This window comes from Oncorhynchus mykiss, chromosome 5 (genome assembly GCF_057628025.1).
Source record: "Oncorhynchus mykiss isolate SJ-2025 chromosome 5, ASM5762802v1, whole genome shotgun sequence".
Classification (NCBI taxonomy): Eukaryota; Metazoa; Chordata; class Actinopteri; order Salmoniformes; family Salmonidae; genus Oncorhynchus; species Oncorhynchus mykiss.
Genome location: NC_143026.1, coordinates 41,412,738 through 41,431,842, shown reverse-complemented (window position 1 = coordinate 41,431,842; position 19,105 = coordinate 41,412,738). Strand labels below are relative to the sequence as shown.

Sequence of the window (19,105 nt, the reverse complement as noted above, 5' to 3'; positions counted from 1 at the left end):
TGAAGTGGCCTAGCCAGTCTCCATATCTCAACCCCATAGAAAATCTTTGGAGGGAGTTGAAAGTCTGTGTTGCCCAGCAACAGCCCCAAAACATCACTGCTCTAGAGGAGATCTGCATGGAGGAATGGGCCAAAATACCAGCAACAGTGTGTGAAAACCTTGTGAAGACTTACAGAAAACGTTTGACCTCTGTCATTGCCAACAAAGGGTATATAACAAGTATTGAGATAAACTTTTGTTATTGACCAAATACTTATCTTCCACCATAATTTGCAAATAAATTCATTAAAAATCATACAATGTGATTTTCAGGATTTTTTTTCCTCATTTTGTCTGTCATAGTTGAAGTGTACCTATGATGAAAATTACAGGCCTCTCTCATCTTTTTAAGTGGGAGAACTTGCACAATTGGTGGCTGACTAAATACTTTTTTGCCCCACACTGTGGGGAGAACAAGTATTTGATACACTGCCGATTTTGCAGGTTTTCCTACTTACAAAGCATGTAGAGGTCTGTAATTTTTATCTAAAACAAAAATCCAGAAAATCACACTGTATGATGTTTAAGTAATTAATTTGCATTTCATTGCATGACATAAGTATTTGATACATCTGAAAAGCAGAACTTAATATTTGGTACAGAAACCTTTGTTTGCAATTACAGAGATCATACGTTTCCCGTAGTTCTTGACCAGGTTTGCACACACTGCAGCAGGGATTTTGGCCCACTCCTCCATACAGACCTTCTCCAGATCCTTCAGGTTTCGGGGCTGTCGCTGGGCAATACAGACTTTCAGCTCCCTCCAAAGATTTTCTATTGGGTTCAGGTCTGGAGACTGGCTATGCCACTCCATGACCTTGAGATGCTTCTTACTGAGCCACTCCTTAGTTGCCCTGGCTGTGTGTTTCGGGTCATTGTCATGCTGGAAGACCCAGCCACAACCCATCTTCAATGCTCTTACTGGGGGAAGGAGGTTCTCGCGATACATGGCCCCATCCATCCTCCCCTCAATGCGGTGCAGTCGTCCTGTCCCCTTTGCAGAAAAGCATCCCCAAAGAATGATGTTTCCACCACCATGCTTCACGGTTGGGATGATGTTCTTGGGGTTGTACTCATCCTTATTCTTTCTCCAAACAGGGCGAGTGGAGTTTAGACCAAAAAGCTCGATTTTTGTCTCATCAGACCACATGACCTTCTCCCATTCCTCCTCTGGATCATCCAGATGGTCATTGGCAAACTTCAGACGGGCCTGGACATGCGCTGGCTTGAGCAGGGGGACCTTGCATGCGCTGCAGGATTTTAATCAATGACGGCGTAGTGTGTTACTAATGGTTTTCTTTGCGACTGTGGTCCCAGCTCTCTTCAGGTCATTGACCAGGTCCTGCCGTGTAGTTCTGGGCTGATCCCTCAACTTCCTCATGATCATTGATGCCCCACGAGGTGAGATCTTGCATGGAGCCCCATACTGAGCGGGATTGACCGTCATCTTGAACTTCCATTTTCTAATAATTGCGCCAACAGTTGTTGCCTTCTCACCAAGCTGCTTGCCTATTGTCCTGTAGCCCATGCCAGCCTTGTGCAGGTCTACAATTTTATCCCTGATGTCCTTACACAGCTCTCTGGTCTTGGCCATTGTGGAGAGGTTGGAGTCTGTTTGATTGAGTGTGTGGACAGGTGTCTTTTATACAGGTAACGAGTTCAAACAGGTGCAGTTAATACAGGTAATGAGTGGAGAACAGGAGGGCTTCTTAAAGAAAGACTAACAGGTCTGTGAGAGCCGGAATTCTTACTGGTTGGTAGGTGATCAAATACTTATGTCATGCAATAAAATGCAAATTAATTACTTAAAAATCATACAATGTGATTCTCTGGAGTTTTGTTTTAGATTCCATCTCTCACAGTTGAAGTGTACCTATGATAAAATTGGCAGTGCATCAAGTACTTGTTCTCCCCACTGTATATATATGTATATATATATATATACATAACTACCTTGATTGCTGATGTTCACCTTCCTCTTCTATGACCCTGTCCTACAGCCTTAAAAATTTGATGGACGGGTGGATGGACGGATGGCTAGATTGATTGGTTGGTTGATTGAATGTGGATTGATTCTCTCTCCTGTGATTGTGACCTGCAGCTTCCTGAAACCAGACATGGGGAAGAAAGCCAAGAACAAGACTCAGATAAAAAAGAAGACGCTGAACCCAGAGTTCAACGAGGTTAATGTCCCCTCATATATATCAATAACAACACAATATCAGGTTCCAGGCCATTGTTTTATTAATACGGAGTGTAATGGCGGTCTGGGTCTTTGCACTGAGCATGGAGTGTGATGGCTGAAGTTGTGTTGCAGGAGTTCAGCTATGAGATCAAACATGGTGAGCTGGCCAAGAAGAGCCTGGACATCTCAGTCTGGGACTATGACATGGGAACATCCAATGATTTCATTGGTGAGTTGGGAATTTGACATGGGGCAAATCCAGCATTTTCATTGGTCAATTGAGAAATCCAACGATTTCATTGGGGAGTTCAGTAACGATGGCAGAATGAATGTACTTTCAATGTTTAGCAAACTATATTGTGCACTTTTAAAGCTGACTTCAAAGTAAAAACCTTCTCCCCCTCAGGAGGGTGCCAGCTGGGCATCACAGCCAAGGGGGAATGTCTGAAGCACTGGTACGAATGTCTGAAGAACAAAGACAAGAAGATTGAGCGCTGGCACGTCCTCCTAGATGACAACACCGTTAAAGACACGGACGACTAAGTCACGACCTCTTCTTCCTCTTCTCCTCCTCCCTAGATTCATCCACCCCAGGCTGTTTCTATCTTCCTCTCAAATATATTATTTTGTCTTCCATTCTTGGTCTTCCTACTTTTAGTAATGTGAACCTGAATTAGCAGCAAATGAAGGGCCTCTGTTTTTACAACTTCTTTATTCGTGTGCTGACAGAATGCTTATTGTATGCATGTACTCATCAACACAGTGTTTACAGTGAAACAAAAAGAACTGCAACACATTATATAGATTACATTATGTAGATGACATCGTCTCTGACCCCCACCCTGGATTGTGCTGTACAGAGTTATGGCATGGTCATAATCTGTGTTCTATACTTCTATACTGTGCTCTTATGACATGGTCATAATCTGTATTCTATACTTCTATACTTTGCTCTAAGGACATGGTCATACTCTGTATTATATACTTCTATACTGTGCTCTTATGACATGGTCATAATCTGTGATCTATACTTCTATACTGTGCTCTCATGACATGGTCATAATCTGTATTCTATACTTCTATACTTTGCTCTAAGGATATGGTCATACTCTGTATTATATACTTCTATATTGTGCTCTTATGACATGGTCATAATCTATGTTCTATACTTCTATACTGTGCTCTTATGACATGGTCATAATCTGTGTTCTATGCTTCTATACTGTGCCCTTATGACATGGTCATAATCTGTGTTCTATACTTCTATACTGTGCTCTTATGACATGGTCATAATCTGTGTTCTATACTTCTATACTGTGCTCTCATGACATGGTCATAATCTGTATTCTATACTTCTATACCGTAACTGCAGGGTACAAGGGTTTGCTCTGACAAAGAATAATCTTCAAGTGGTACTGTATGTACAAACAGTTTGTTAAAAGGAGGATATGATGGATGTTACGGAACATATATTGATGTTATTTATGTATGAAGATGTTTACATAGTTAGTATTAGCTGTTTATGTTGATAACATGTCATGTTATTGAAGCATTAGCTCGCCTAAGAAACATGGGATATCATAGAAACCTGGAATGCACTGATTTAGATATTGCTCTCTATTTCTTTATATATCTCTGTCTGTCTCTCTATCTCTGTCTGTCTCTCTCTCTCTGTCTGTCTCTCTGTCTCTCTCTCTGTCTGTCTCTATATCACTGTATCTCTCTATCTCTGTCTGTCTCTCTATCTCTGTCTGTCTCTCTCTCTCTGTCTGTCTCTCTGTCTCTCTCTCTGTCTGTCTCTATATCACTGTCTATCTCTCTATCTCTGTCTGTCTCTCTATCTCTGTCTGTCTCTCTCTCTCTCTCTAGCTCTCTCTCTCTCGCGGAGAACAAAGAAATGACTCCAAGCCTGATGAAATACTAAACAATTCTGTCGACATGGTCATATTGCACTGCACTGCATTTTACTGTGACAGACAGATAACAAATGCGCACAAAATACATGCTGAGCGTGAGCCCTGTCTTGATCATGTGACGTATACATTGATCTGTAGTAGGTTTGATTGCTAGACATTCTCAAATGTGAAATAATCTCTGATAGCGTATGTTAAACAGTAATGCAATATAAAGTAAAATAAAATATGAAAACTGTAAAGGTCTGTTGTAATGAACTTGAATATGAAATGTATTTTCAAGTACAGAATAAAGTTGCAGATGTTTTGTGGCTATACTACATACACATTATGTACAGTATTTGCCTTCTGCCACTGTTCATACTCACACCCTTGGGAGAGAGCATGCAAAGGGATTAATGCATAAACATTCTGTGAAATTCCCTCATTTTATAGCAGCATCTGTGACATGGAAGGATGTTTTTGTGAATCAGGTGAGGTTGTGAATCAGGTGAGGTTGTGAATCAAGTAAGGTTGTGAATCAGGTGAGGTTGTGAATCAGGTGAGGTTGTGAATCAGGTGAGGTTTGAGAACCAGCGGTCTGAGTAGACAAGCAGTGGGAGACAGGTGGACTTTGGCTCTCTTGATATACCTATTATTAGGGGTGGCAGGTAGCCTAGTGGTTAGAGTGTTGGGCCAGTAACCGAAAGGTTGCTAGATTGAATCCCCAAGCTGACAAGGTAAACATCTGTTTTTCTTCCCCTGAACAAGGCAGTTAACTCACTGTTCCCCGGTAGGCCGTCATTGTAAATAAGAATTTGTTCTTAACTAAATACAGTTTTGAATCTCTTCTTCAATGGACCAGACATCTGTCACTTCAGACTTGAACTCCACTGTGCACCTTGCAGTATAGGCTTATTTATTTTACTAGGCAAGTCAGTTAATAAGAATTTCTTATTTACAATGACGGCCTATACCAGCCAACGCTGGGCCAATTGTGCGTCGCCCTATAGAACTCCCAATCACGGCCAGTTGTGATACAGACTGGATTCGAACCAGGGTGTCTGTAGTGACACCACCAGCACTGAGATGGAGCACCTTAGACCGCTGCGCCACTCAGGAGCTATACCATCACCCACTGCAAAAAAAAGGTGCTTTGTGTTCTATATACAGTATAACCTTTTTGTAGGCCATACAGTGCATTGGGTGGACAGGAGGCACTGGGCGTTGTTGACGAGGAAGATGGTTATGATGCCAGGTCATTGGCATTCCAAAATCCTCTCGGAGACGGTGGTGATAGTTCCAGGTTGGTGACCCAGGTGCACCAAAACATGGTTTCATCATGCCTGGAACACTTTGGTGCAGCTCAGTGAACAAGGTGGCAACCTATGAGGATTTAGGTAGGTGGTTGGTGTTGTATCCAACATGTTCCTTTCTCAGATTTGGTTCCCCTTTTAATAATTGTATGAGGTATTAAAACTAGAATGTGATTGATGATGATAATTCATGTGCCCATTACTTTTTCCTCTGTTTTGCTTCACAAAATTTCAGTTAGCCTAACCTGGTCTCTTGTTGTTGTTGCGGCTGTTGCTGACTATCTCTTGCCTGTCTTCCTGTGACAGGTGTGTTTGCACAGACAGACTTTGCTGCAGGGAGCATGACCAGTGTCAGGACACCATCCTGTCATTCGAGGCCAACTGTGGAGTCTTCAACAAAAACGCACTCTTAAATGTTGTTTTTTTTTACATCATTGTAAGCCTGCCACACACTATACCATACATTTATTAAACATAAGAATGAGTGCGAGTTTTTGTCACAACCAGGCTCGTGGGAAGTGACAAAGAGCTCTTATAGGACAAGGGCACAAATAATAATATAATAATAATCAATAATTTAGCTCTTTATTTATCCATCTTACATATAAAACCATGTGAGTAACTCACCACAGGTTAATGAGAAGGGTGTGCTTGAAAAGATGCACATACCTCTGCAATGTTGGGTTGTATTGGAGAGAGTCTCAGTCTTTTTCCACACACAGTCTGTGCCTGTATTTAGTTTTCATGCTAGTGAGGGCCGAGAATCCACTCTCACATAGATACATGGTTGCAAAGGGCATCAGTGTCTTAGCAGCACGATTTGCCAAGGCAGGATACTCTGAGCACAGCACAATCCAGAAATCTGGCAGTGGCTTCTGATTAAATTCAATTTTCACAGAACCGCTTGTTGCAATTTCGATGAGGCTCTGTTTTTCCATATCAGTAAGTGGACTGAAGGCAGGGCATGAAAGGGATAATGAATCCAGTTGTTTGTGTCATCAGTTTCGGGAAAGTAACTACATAATTGCGCACTCAACTCACTCAGGTGCTTCGCTATATCACATTTGACATTGTCCGTAAGCTTGAGCTCATTAGCACACAAAAAAAATTAGAAATGGTGGAAAGACCTGTGTGTTGTCCTTGTTAATGCAGACAGGGAAGAGCTCCAACTTCTTAATCATAGCCTCAATTTTGTCCCGCACATTGAATATAGTTTGGGAGAGTCCCTGTAATCCTAGATACAGATAATTCAGGCGAGAAAAAACATCACCCAGATTGGCCAGTCATGTGAGAAATTGGTCATCATGCAAGCGGTCAGACAAGTAAAATTATGGTCAGTAAAAAAACTTGCCAATACTTTGCCCCTTGATAACCAGCACACTTCTGTATGTGAACTATTTTCTTTGCTCAGCTCTTGGCATTGCAGGGATTGGTAATGATATGAGAGGGGGTCACTGTATTTTAGTTCCAAAACTTAATTGCACTTTTTTGAGTTTTTATTATTAGTGGATATTGGCCTAATTCTGCCCTGCATGCATTGTTTGTAGTTTTCCTCTGGACATGTTGGACATTCTTACAGAACTCTGCATACAGGTTTTCAATTGGGTGTTTGTCCAATTGGGTTAAATCTTGTTTAGCAAGTGAACCCCGCATCTTGCTGCCATAAAGTGAAATTGGTTCAATGACACATTGAATTAGTTTGAGCCGAATTCTGTTACTATGAATCTCATTAGGAAGCTTCTGCCTTTTTCTCTGAAAATACCTTCCTTCTTTTTTTCCTTCTCTCTATTCACATAAGCCTTTTATAATATATATATATATATATATATATATATATATATATATATATATATATAATTATACTTATATAATGATACAGTTCAGGCTATTATTGTGTTAACATTTGTGTTGTTGTGTAGAGGTTCCACAGGTGTTTGCTGGGGGCTGAGGACAGTATTGAAAGCACTTGCACATCTAGCTCTGAATCTACTGATAGCTAGTTATTGAGGAAACAATGTACTTTCTATGCCTGTGATATGTGGTTTTGATAGCTATCTTAAGATGAATACACTGTGTAAGTGGCTCTGGATAAGAGCGTCTGCTAAATGACTCAAATGTTAATGCATATCAGACGTGGTGGGATATAAACCTTCTTTAAACTGCTGAAGTTGAACTGCTATGACTTCTCCCACCGACCACAGTGCTCTCAGAGGAACTGCTTTGGCTTCTCCCACCGACCACAGTGCTCTCAGAGGAACTGCTTTGGCTTCTCCCACCGACCACAGTGCTCTCAGAGGAACTGCTTTGGCTTCCCCCACCGACCACAGTGCTCTCAGAGGAACTGCTTTGGCTTCTCCCACCGACCACAGTGCTCTCAGAGGAACTGCTTTGGCTTCTCCCACCGACCACAGTGCTCTCAGAGGAACTGCTTTGGCTTCTCCCACCGACCACAGTGCTCTCAGAGGAACTGCTTTGGCTTCTCCCACCGACCACAGTGCTCTCAGAGGAACTGCTTTGGCTTCTCCCACCGACCACAGTGCTCTCAGAGGAACTGCTTTGGCTTCTCCCACCGACCACAGTGCTCTCAGAGGAACTGGTTTGGCTTCTCCCACCGACCACAGTGCTCTCAGAGGAACTGCTTTGGCTTCTCCCACCGACCACAGTGCTCTCAGAGGAACTGCTTTGGCTTCTCCCACCGACCACAGTGCTCTCAGAGGAACTGCTTTGGCTTCTCCCACCGACCACAGTGCTCTCAGAGGAACTGCTTTGGCTTCTCCCACCGACCACAGTGCTCTCAGAGGAACTGCTTTGGCTTCTCCCACCGACCATAGTGCTCTCAGAGGAACTGCTTTGGCATCTCCCACCGACCACAGTGCTCTCAGAGGAACTGCTTTGGCTTCTCCCACCGACCACAGTGCTCTCAGAGGAACTGGTTTGACTTCTCCCACCGACCACAGTGCTCTCAGAGGAACTGCTTTGGCTTCTCCCACCGACGACCGTGCTCTCAGAGGAACTGCTTTGGCATGTGAGCGATGACGACTACCTCACTCACGTTTCTTCACGAAGTGCTTCATGCAACATACAATGTCAACTGGAATAGAGTCTGATCCTAACCCATTCCTCTCCGTTGCAGGTGTCAACAGGATGAGCTGTCTCTGTGTGCTGCGGTCCATCCTTCCAGCCTCTCAAACTCCACCCACCCGGACCCTGACCTAGAGGAGGATGGCATGGTTGACAACACCACCCCCATCTCCTACTCCTCCTCCACCTTCACCTCTCCTTATGTTCCCACTTCCAACACTCCCTCCAGTGCTGCTCCAGTCGACCTCACCACAGGGGGTCAGAGTGGACCGTCAGGCCCAGTAACTTCAGCTGTCCCGTACAATAATATTTGTCACATTCTGTCAAATTGAAACACATTGTGTGTACAGGGTCAGACAGTGAAGGACAGCCCTACTAGTTGTGTTAGCAGTTGTCGCTTAATGTTTGATGAAACATATGGCAGTAGAAGTACTGTAGATCAGTTGGGCAGCAGTGGGAGTGTGCTTAAGTGTCTGTCTGGAGCTCACCCCCAATATGTTCTCGTCTTCTGTCCGCTCTAGACTGTCCGAGGGTCTATGGAACAATATGTTCTCCTCTCCTGTCCTCTCCAGACTGTCTGAGGGTCTGGTTCAACAGAAGGAGTTGTCTGGGGTTCAGTCTGTCTTGCTGGAGCACGTCTCTCTGTCGTGTTTCACAGTACAGCCACAGGACTGCACACAGGGGACACGGTCGGGACACTACACACTCACAGACACACACACACTGCACACATGCTGTCTCTCTCGCACGGCACGCACACACGGGAGTTTGTAACCGTCTGTCTCCTTGCCTACAGCTGTTCAGCTGCTCTGGTAAAACCCTCTCCCACTCTGCTTGAGCAGCAGAGGAAGGCTGGTGGAGACATCGAGGAGCCAATCTTTAGGGCCCTGGACAACATGTCAGGAGGGCCAACTGACGGGCCCAACACCAAGGATTACACAAGCTCCGCCTCAGGATGACAAAACCCAACGTGCACTAGACCAGGAATCGCAAACAATGTGCTTTAGTAGGCGATGCAGTGCCAATGTGATGTAGTGTTGCCTGATCTATTTAGGCACACCATTTATTTGATTTGATTCAATTCGTTTATTAGTCATATGCACAGGGTACAGTGAAGTTCTTAAGCCCCCGAGCTCCAACAGTGCAGGTCAAAAAGAGATGTACAAATACATATATTTCCTCACCCAGGCATATGAATACTAACATAGTAGTTGTACAGTAAATAGTGATAGTAGTGTCAGGGGCTGTTGTGGAGGGAAGACCATGTATCAAGTCTATAGTGTACAAAACGGTTTATTTTCAACCACTGTCTGCACTCAGCATTCATGACTCTAACTTAACCACTGTAAGTTGTACATTGATGTTACTAGTATAAGAAAACACATAGTTGTCAAATACAAACAGTGTTTGGATGTCCTGTTTTTATTTATTATGTCATTGACATTTTAGCAATTTCTTAAATGTACCCCAAAATAAGGCATAACCAGAATAAGTTACTGAAATGCAGAGGGGATGTTGTCTGTATTGTCTTTTTCTAGATTTCTTCTTCATTTGTTTATCACCCTTTGATTCAAGGCCATTGTGCAATCGACTTTTGAGTAAACTGCACCTTGTGTATGTTTATTTACTAAGAGGGTTGCAGAAAGTAATGATCTATTACCAAAATGCTGTAGGAACAATACCCACAGCTCCACAGTGGAATGAATAGCTGCTAGGTAACTCAACCCCTCTCTGATGTCACCACGAGTAACTGAGACCTGGAGACCGACTGGAGCTTGCATCCGTGGAGCTCGAGCCTACGGAGACACGCCTCCACCGGCCACAAATTCCGTTACTCGGGGAAAAACGGATTTGACAACATGGCGCACTTTCTGGGAAATAACTTTAGTTAGTTCGCGACCGGTAGAGAGGGAATATCGCATGATTGTTCACTTTTTTGAGGTCCATGAAAACAGAATGTTTGGAGTTCCTTCCTACTACATTGTTGTGTGAGATCGCACTGTTTCTCTGTCCTGTTTGGGAAGCGGACTGCATGGGATGAAAGTTTTAAGTTGCTGCCGCTGAGTATAAAACTAGGACAGGATGGAGAAACATCGACCGATGAAAGAAAGGGTAAATATAACTCAATGACCAAAAAAAATATATGTTTATTTTACAAAGCAGAGACTATGGGCTATATATCTAGCTGCATTATAGGCTGGCTAACCCATCAACATCAACCAAAGCGCTTTGATGATGCGTTTGATGTTGTGTCCAAGTGACGCAGCTATTCAGCCCATACCGCGCTAGTATGTAGCACATTGCATTTCATAGCAATTTAGTGGAAAATAAAAGAGGCCATGTTACAGTATTACTTTAATAATAAGACAAGATACAAATGTAACATTCTTTTTTACAGGTGGTGTGTTACTTGGGTGACAAAGAGCACGTGGTGGTTGAATCTTTAGTGTGTCTCTCTCACTCTCTTTGTCAGAGGAGGTCCCTGGTTTCATTCTCTCAGGAATGTGTTTCTCCCTGCTGACCTGGGCTGAGCTGGGAGGGGGAGGAAGGGACATGGAAGTGGTGTGTGTGTGTGTGTGTGTGTGTGCGTAAGTGTGTATGCATGTGAGTGTGTGTGCTTGTGAAGAGGGTGTTCTTGTACTACTGTTCCAACAAAACAGTTTTGACTAATGCATACAAGCCTATTGGCTGTATACACAGGTTGAAAAGCTTCTCTCGCTCACTCTCTCTCTGTCTCTTTCGCTCTCTCTCTGTGTCTCTCTGTCTATCTCTCTCTCTCTCTGTGTATTCTCAGTGGAAACTTCCTACTGTGTGAGTTAGTGCTCCAATCAGCTGTTTGGACAGAGAAAGCCACTGGGACTGTGTGTGTGTGTGTGTGTGTGTGTGTGTGTGTGTGTGTGTGTGTGTCTGTGTGTGTGTCTGTCTGTCTGTGTGTGTGTGTGTGTGTGTGTGTGTGTGTGTGTGTGTGTGTGTGTGTGTGTGTGTGTGTGTGTGTGTGTGTGTGTGAGAGAGAGCGAGCGATAATGACAGCCTTGGTGTAAGTCATTCTGAAAGGACAAATCTGGCAACAGCAGATCAGGGAGGGAAGCAGCTTTTCTAAGTTGAGGCAACAGAGGGCTAACCTCAACGTACACGCACACAGTCTTGTACAGCTAACCTTGTGGGGACACACAATTCAGTACCATTCAAAAATCTTACCCTAACCTTAACCCTAAAACCTAAACCTGACCCACAAGAATAGTTAAACACACACACACACACAATATCAAATGCAGATATAAATATTGCTTTAATGTTTTGGTGGAACAGATTAGAATCTCAGATGTTTATCAACATGGTTCTCTGGACTGTAAAATGACTTTAACGTTGAGAAAAATGTGTCTGATTGAATGAAAAGATAACTGACCACTCTTCCCCACATTTCTCTTCTTCCTCCTCCCTCTCCATCTCAGTTCTCACTCTTCGGCCCTCGCTCTTCTACCCGAGCCACCAACCCTCCTTCTTTGTCCTCTTCGTCCTCTACCTCTGCTCGTCCCATCCCCCCCCCTCTCTGCCAGACAGACCCTCATCCTTACATCCCTCCCGGGCCAACAATCCTTTCTAAGGCAGAGTTTCTGGAGGCAGTACGTCGCAGTAACCAGGCATGCCAACGGGGGCAGTACAGCCTGGCAGTGCAGCTCTACGGGGAGGCCCTGTCTGCTGACCCTCAGAACTGCATCCTGTACAGTAACCGCTCTGCGGCCCTTCTCCACCTGGGACAGTACCAGACCGCCCTGGACGACGCCCTCAAAGCCCGCCTGCTTAACCCCAAATGGCCCAAGGTAGGACTGGCTTTATTCAAGTCTATACTAGCACATACAGCCGCTAAACAAATGAGAGAGAGTGTGAGAGAGAGTGTGAGAGAGAGAGAGAGAGTGAGTGAGTGAGTGAGTGAGTGAATAAGTGATCTTTGTAAGGAGTCAGAACCTAGAAAGGCTTTTCCAGGCTGGCTCTGTTATCTCTCTCTCTCTGGGTCTGGGCCAGCTCCACTCCACTTCCCCTCTCTATACTGAAGAGAATAGACGGAAGCTGCTTCTGGGTGTGTGTGTCGTAGCAGTGGTCCTGCTGCTGTATTCTCTGTGGGTCAGTGTGAAGGTCAGGTGTAATGAACTACCACTCTGAGAACGTTGCTTACCTCAGCCTGGCCTCCCTCTCTTTTCCTTTCCTTCTGCTCTCTTGTATTTTCTTCCCTCTTTCTGTCAGCCTCCCTTCCTCCGGTCGCCAATCCGCTGCACCCCTGTCGACTTCTGTGTTGGCACAGCAGGCCACACACACACACACACACACACACACACACACACACACACACACACACACACACACACACACACACACACGGTAGAGTTGGGTATGGGAGCTGAGAGGCAACAGGGAAAACAGAAGCAGGGGCACAAAAGCATAGTGAATAGAGGTGTGTGTGTTGTGTGTGTGTAAGGCGCACAGACGTTGTTTTTCTTGTTTTTTCTCGTCTTTCTCTCCTTTTGTCGGTGTGTTTCGTGCTCCGCTTTAACTGGTCTTTGTCTCTTTGTCATTTAGATGGAGCCGTGTCGCAGGAGTGAAAAGCCTTGGAGTGTTTTTCTCCCATACAACCTTCCTGTTTTCTCTCTGGAGCTCTTTGCTGTATGGGAGTTACCCTCTCCTCTTTCAGCCTTCACTGGGTTTCTGTATAGTTGTTGCTAGGCAGATTGGCATATTGAAAGAGGCTTTTTCACTTACAGGTGCATTGAGCACCCAGGGTTCACAGTGGTGAGAAACTAAGTAGCCCAACTTAAACCTTATATGCCTCTTGATTTCAATGGACAGATGGATGGAGCTTAGAAAGACCATGCAGTTTGAAAAAAAAAGTCTCTTTCTGATGGATTATTGACTGACTTTTCTGTCTATACTGGTCCTTTCTCACCAACCCTGGCACCAACCCTGGCTCTGTTGTTCTGGAAATCTCTCTCTCTCTCTCTCTCTGAGTTGTTAAGCTCTCCAAACCATACCATGTTCAGCTCTTTAATTCAGTCATGGTCCCTATGAAAGGCTTTGAAGTGGTCAGTCTGTCACTACAGATTTACATATGAAGGCCCATATGTACCCTGAAAGGTCTGCCTCGTGAGACAAAAACTCTGGGAGTGTGTTTGGCTGGACATGTTCCCGTGTAGCTTTCACCTTTTTGAAGCAGCTTTCAGGCCCACAAACATCAAAACACCACAACTATTTAGGTTGGGCAGTGATGTTGCATCATAAACACCAGAGGGCAGTATTACGTCATGTACAGAAATACCTTTCTCACATGACACACAATCACACATCAAATATAGTCCTGTATATAAAACCCACAAAATGCACCATTCATGCAAATAATTCTAAATCCCAATCCACTGTTTCAGGTCAAGGGTACACGATACAGGCTTTGAATAAAACAGTTATGGGCACTGAATTGGTGTAGGCCTAAATGCATATGATTGGTCGTTAGTTGTGTGCGTGCTGGGGTTTAAAAAAAAATGCATGCACTCCTAAACATTTAGTTCCACATGCAACAGAACGCTTAAAAACAGCATCCTCTCCTCTCCTATTAAAAGACTAACACCAGATGATGACAGTTTGCAGCCTCTCATCTGTGAGAGTGTGATAACGTGATGAAAAGCGCACATCATCAGCATCTATTTCCTGCTGTCACACTCACACTAATGCACGCACACACACGCACCCCTCTAATGAGCCTCAGTGCGGGCTAGCACTATAGTGGGCTTAATTGGTTGTTATTAATTGGGAGATGTTCTTACACACTTGCGCGCACGCACACACACACACACACACACACACAGACATCTGCTCACACACAGCCAGAGCCTACCAACTCTGCTTTCTCAGCGAAGCACCCCAATCCCTCCTCTCTGCCCACCTTTCTCTCTTTCTCTCCCACTCACACAGTTGGGTTCCTTTGTAGAGTGGCAGTGTGGAGGAAGGAGACATTTGGAGAGAGGGATGGATTGGTCATTAAGGGGGGGGGGTAGGGGAAAAATGAGACGTGAGGAGAGAGGTGGATAAATGTGAAAGAGAGAGTAAAAGTGGAAGAGAACGCGAGGTGGAATACAAGTTGTTATTAAACAGTTGGATAATTATAACCTTTGTGTTTCAGTGGCCTTCATACAGAGTGTGAGAGGGTTTACACTTCTGAATGTATTGTCAGCTGGAAAGGGTTTGGGCTTTAGTTTTAATCCTGACCATAAGCCCAGTTGTACACCAGTCTCTCTACAGCAGCTTTTCCCAGCGTTCCCATTTCAGCAGCCCAGAGGAATGCAGCCAGTGTCCCATATTCTCTGTTTTGGAATTCTGTTCTCTGTGGTGGATTTGGGAATTCCCCCGGTACCTCAGCCTTTTCCGGGAAGCTTCTGGAATAAGAATCTGTGTTCTTCTAAGAGGAGATTGGTGCTGGTGCTGCCATAATAGAGAGAGGGGAAGAGGGGGGGAGAGAGGGGGAGAGAGATCAGTATGTAGCCGCTAATAACTGGGTGTGTGAGTCTATTTCCAGACGAGGATTAATGAACAATCACATATGATGGGTAATTAAAGGGAAGGAGTATGAGGGGCCCTGTGCGGTGTGTGTTTGTGCATCTGTGCGCCTGTGTGTTTTTGGTTTTACTATCCTTGTGGGGACCAGAAGGATAGTAAAGCTTGTGAGCTTGTGTGGACTACCACTTCGCGGCTGAGCCATTGTTGCTCCTAGATGTTTCTACTACACAATACACAAATTTGAAGGGGTATCCACATACTTTTGTATAAATAGTGTATGAGACTATCAGTGTTGTGGTCTAGCTTTCGGGTATATATATATATAAACTTAATTACATCTGTAATTTTTTATTTATTTTTTACCTTTATTTAACTAGGCAAGTCAGTTAAGAACAAATTCTTATTTTCAATGACGGCCTAGGAACAGTGGGTTAACTGCCTGTTCAGGGGCAGAACGACAGATTTGTACCTTGTCAGCTCGGGGGTTTGAACTTGCAGCCTTCCAGTTACTATTCCAACGCTCTAACCACTAGGCTAGCCTGCCGCCCTAATCAATAGTCAAGCCTCACAATTTCACAAATTCTGCTGTTTTTAAAGGCTTTACACTTTTGTTTTTGTTATTCCAGCCTCTGATATTATGTATAATTTATTTAGGGTTGTTTACACTTTTCCAAATTGTCAGAAAAATGATATGAATAATAATAATAGCCTCCTTTTTCCTTGATCTCCTTCTTATTGTTATTATTACTATTATTATTATGATCATCATTATAATAAGAAGAAATGTCATTATCATTAGTAGGCTTAGTATAGCAGCCTTATATAACCAGCAGCGAGCTGTAGGCCTGAGAGCCTGTCCTGTCTTAGTATTGTAACTTACTTAAGCCTACAGTATATTTCAACAGTTATATAGGCTACTGTATCAATCAATCATTCATTTGTTCATGTCATCACGCAGCATAGAAGGCAGTCATGATTTGAAATGCCTTTCAAGCATTTTAGTTTTCAAATAAAATAACAACTCAGTCACTGAATAAATAACAAACCGTTCCATTTCTGAAATTGCATTCGCGTTTTTGCCGTAATGAAGGCTTTACAAAAAAACGGAATCTCTGGTAAAGCTTATCATTAATTTAACGTTGTTTACATTGTTCCAAACGGGTCCGAAAAATTATATTGAAATCTATTGAAATCTAGCAGCACCTGTTTGGCACACATCATATGCAAGCAGGGCCTTACCTTCATTTTCTTGATCTTTGTTATTTTCCACAACGGGTCAAATGTATTCCCCACATCTGACTTCCCCTTTAACTTCTGAGCAATTAGTAAACATTCCCCTGTTTTGAGGTTATCCATTTTTGCTGTCATGTGTTACGGTGTTCTGAGTTTATTGATGTGATTATGCTATAGGTCAGGCCCTATTGGTCGCATGCATTTGATGCATACACGTGTCACGTAAAGAGGGCAAGGGTTGAGGGAGCAGGGAATGTTTTTCCTAAACAAATGAGGGATTTCGGTAGCAGAACTTTTCAGTCAGAAATGGGTGTAATTATGTTGCAGCTTCAGCAACACGGACAGAGGGCTGTTGATGTTCTGTGGTGGTCACTGCAGGAGAGAGAGAGAGAGAGAGAGGGAGGGGAAAGAGAGAGAGAGAGAGAGAGGGGGGGGGGGAAGAGAGAGAGAGAGAGAGAGGGGAAAGAGAGAAAGAGAGAGAGAGAGAGAGGGAGAGAGAGAGGGGAAAGAGAGAAAGAAAGAGAGAGAGAGAGGGGAAAGAGAGAGAGAGAGAGAGGGGAAAGAGAGAGAGAGAGAGAGGGGGGGGGAGAGAGAGAGAGAGAGAGGGGAAAGAGAGAGAGAGAGAGAGGGGAAAGAGAGAGAGAGAGAGAGAGGGGGGGAGAGAGAGAGAGAGAGAGAGGGGAAAGAGAGAGAGAGAGAGAAAGAAAAAATGTGCTAGTCACTCATTTTTTTATTTATATCAAAGCAAGTCTGAGTCCCGGCACAATCAAATCAGTTGCGGTCGGACTCCCTCTAGTCATTTGTTTGTCTTAATTATTTCATCAAACAGTTCCCTTAAAGAATCAGACATGCTCAGTGCATATAGTTGATTTTGTTAAAATACATACATACGTAGGATGTGTCTATATATGGAAAAATACAAGTTTAAAAAGAACAGACGACTTTTGGTCGACAAATATTTTTTTTAGTCGGGGACAGTCCTAGGATCAATCTAAAGTTAAGGACACCATTCTATCTCCTACACTGGCGATATAGATCACCACTGTCCCCTCAGGGGCTAACACACACCGACACGCACACACTCTTCAGCCCATTTGCGTCAGATCAGAGGAATCAGCTGTTGGTAGCTGATCATTATTGGAAATATGCAGGTCTCTACACACAACGTTTGTACTTGCCGATATTTAGAATGTGTAGTTTAGCCACACAGAAGTCTGGAATAGACAGCAGGGAGAGAGTGGAGTGGGAGAGAGGTGTGTGGGGGGGGGGTTGAGGGTTGAGGTCCTGATGTTGTTTTGGCTCGGAGAGAGACATGGGTGATTAAGAGAGGATAGAGAGAGAGAAAAATGGTGTGAGGGAGAAAGAAAGGGGGGGGGTGTCGAGAGAGACACCACCGCTAGTAACATAAGGATCATATCTGGCCAAATAACACAAAATAAATAATGTATCAGAAAATAGTACTTTTATTCGGAGTAACCACTACTCTAGGAAAGGGATCATTTAATGTTTCCATGCTTTTTGCCATGGTTATATAAAATAGTTAATATCTTGCTACTGCACATGCTTGCACCCACACACACACACACCTCCAGTATATTCCTGTCTGACTGTCGTATGAGGGGTATAAGTCGCCCATCTTTGTGTTTCCTTGGGGAACATCTGAAGGTCACGTTTGGCTAGCTAACACAACACATGCTTACATGTACTTACACACACACACACACACACACACGCACACACACGCAAGCATTTAGCTTTACCCACTATAACATATACATATAACATATACACATGATTTGACACACACACACACACACACTCCTTTTCTCTAATATCACAGTAGCAACAGAAAGTGTCAGAGAAAATCCAAGACTGTAGTAGTAGTCATGCATATTGGTGGAATGTGTCTGCACTACTTTTTGTCTTCCCATTTAACAGCTACCCGTTAGGGAAATATTTAATTGGTTTAACGGATCACATCAGATACATCAGTCTCCTCCAACATCGTCTGGGGGGGGGGGGAAAAGTTTCTCTTAAGTCTTTCAAGTTTCTCTTGAATCTCTTAATAATTAATTGATCGAAGAGTAATATCTGAATTTGAGATAAAGTGCGGCATTGACCATATCTGATCGGGAAAAACGCAGAACGTTCAATCCAAGAATGCTTTAATTTCTGTCTAATTCCGCTCTCTTTCTCTCTCCCCCCTCTTTCTGTCCTCCCTTCTCTCTCTCTCTCTCTCTCTCTCTCTCTCTCTCTTTCTCTCTCCCCCCTCTTTCTGTCCTCCCTTCTCTCTCTCTCTCACCCACCATACAGCCAGTTGGTGGCACATATGGAGATGGCACTGAGGGTTGCCAGGCTAGATTCCAGGCTAGACTGGGGTTTCTGCCAAACAGATGAGCCTCTGTAATTGTGTTTACTGTATGGGAGTATTTGGAGTGTTTGGGGAAGAGGTACCGTCGAATGTGTTTTGTTTGCCTTGGGTTATTACGAGTTTGTCTGTCTGTCTCTCTGTCTGTCTGCTGAGATCTGTTTACTAGCTGCTAAACACACACACACACACACACACACCACACACCACACACACACACACACACCACACCACACCACACACACACACACACACACACACACACACACACACACACACACACACACACCACATAGACACACACACACACACACACATAATAGTATGACATTAACTATCACAGCTTGTCTCTACTCTGTGTGTCTGTTCAGTCTGTGGATTTTTGTACTACCCTGTCCTCTCCTCTCAACCCTCAGGGTGTATCATCTCATTCATCCATTCCAGCAGGTAT

General features: G+C 43.9%; 2 protein-coding genes across 2 annotated transcripts in view; both read left to right on the top strand.

The window, feature by feature from the left end:
• LOC110523833 (rabphilin-3A) overlaps positions 1 to 4,461 on the top strand; it is a 42,575-nt gene extending 38,114 nt beyond the window's left edge. Inside the window, exons 14-16 of the mRNA XM_090234843.1 lie at positions 2,141 to 2,222; positions 2,357 to 2,453; positions 2,631 to 4,461. Of these exons, the coding sequence (XP_090090969.1) occupies positions 2,141 to 2,222; positions 2,357 to 2,453; positions 2,631 to 2,767 (316 nt within the window). The 3' untranslated portion in view covers positions 2,768 to 4,461. The remainder of the gene's footprint in view (positions 1 to 2,140; positions 2,223 to 2,356; positions 2,454 to 2,630) is intronic.
• A 5,785-nt stretch (positions 4,462 to 10,246) lies between these two features.
• LOC110523832 (tetratricopeptide repeat protein 28) overlaps positions 10,247 to 19,105 on the top strand; it is a 96,224-nt gene continuing 87,365 nt past the window's right edge. The window contains exons 1-2 of the mRNA XM_036977520.2: positions 10,247 to 10,625; positions 11,966 to 12,334. Coding sequence (XP_036833415.2) covers positions 10,596 to 10,625; positions 11,966 to 12,334 — 399 coding nt within the window. The 5' untranslated portion in view covers positions 10,247 to 10,595. The remainder of the gene's footprint in view (positions 10,626 to 11,965; positions 12,335 to 19,105) is intronic.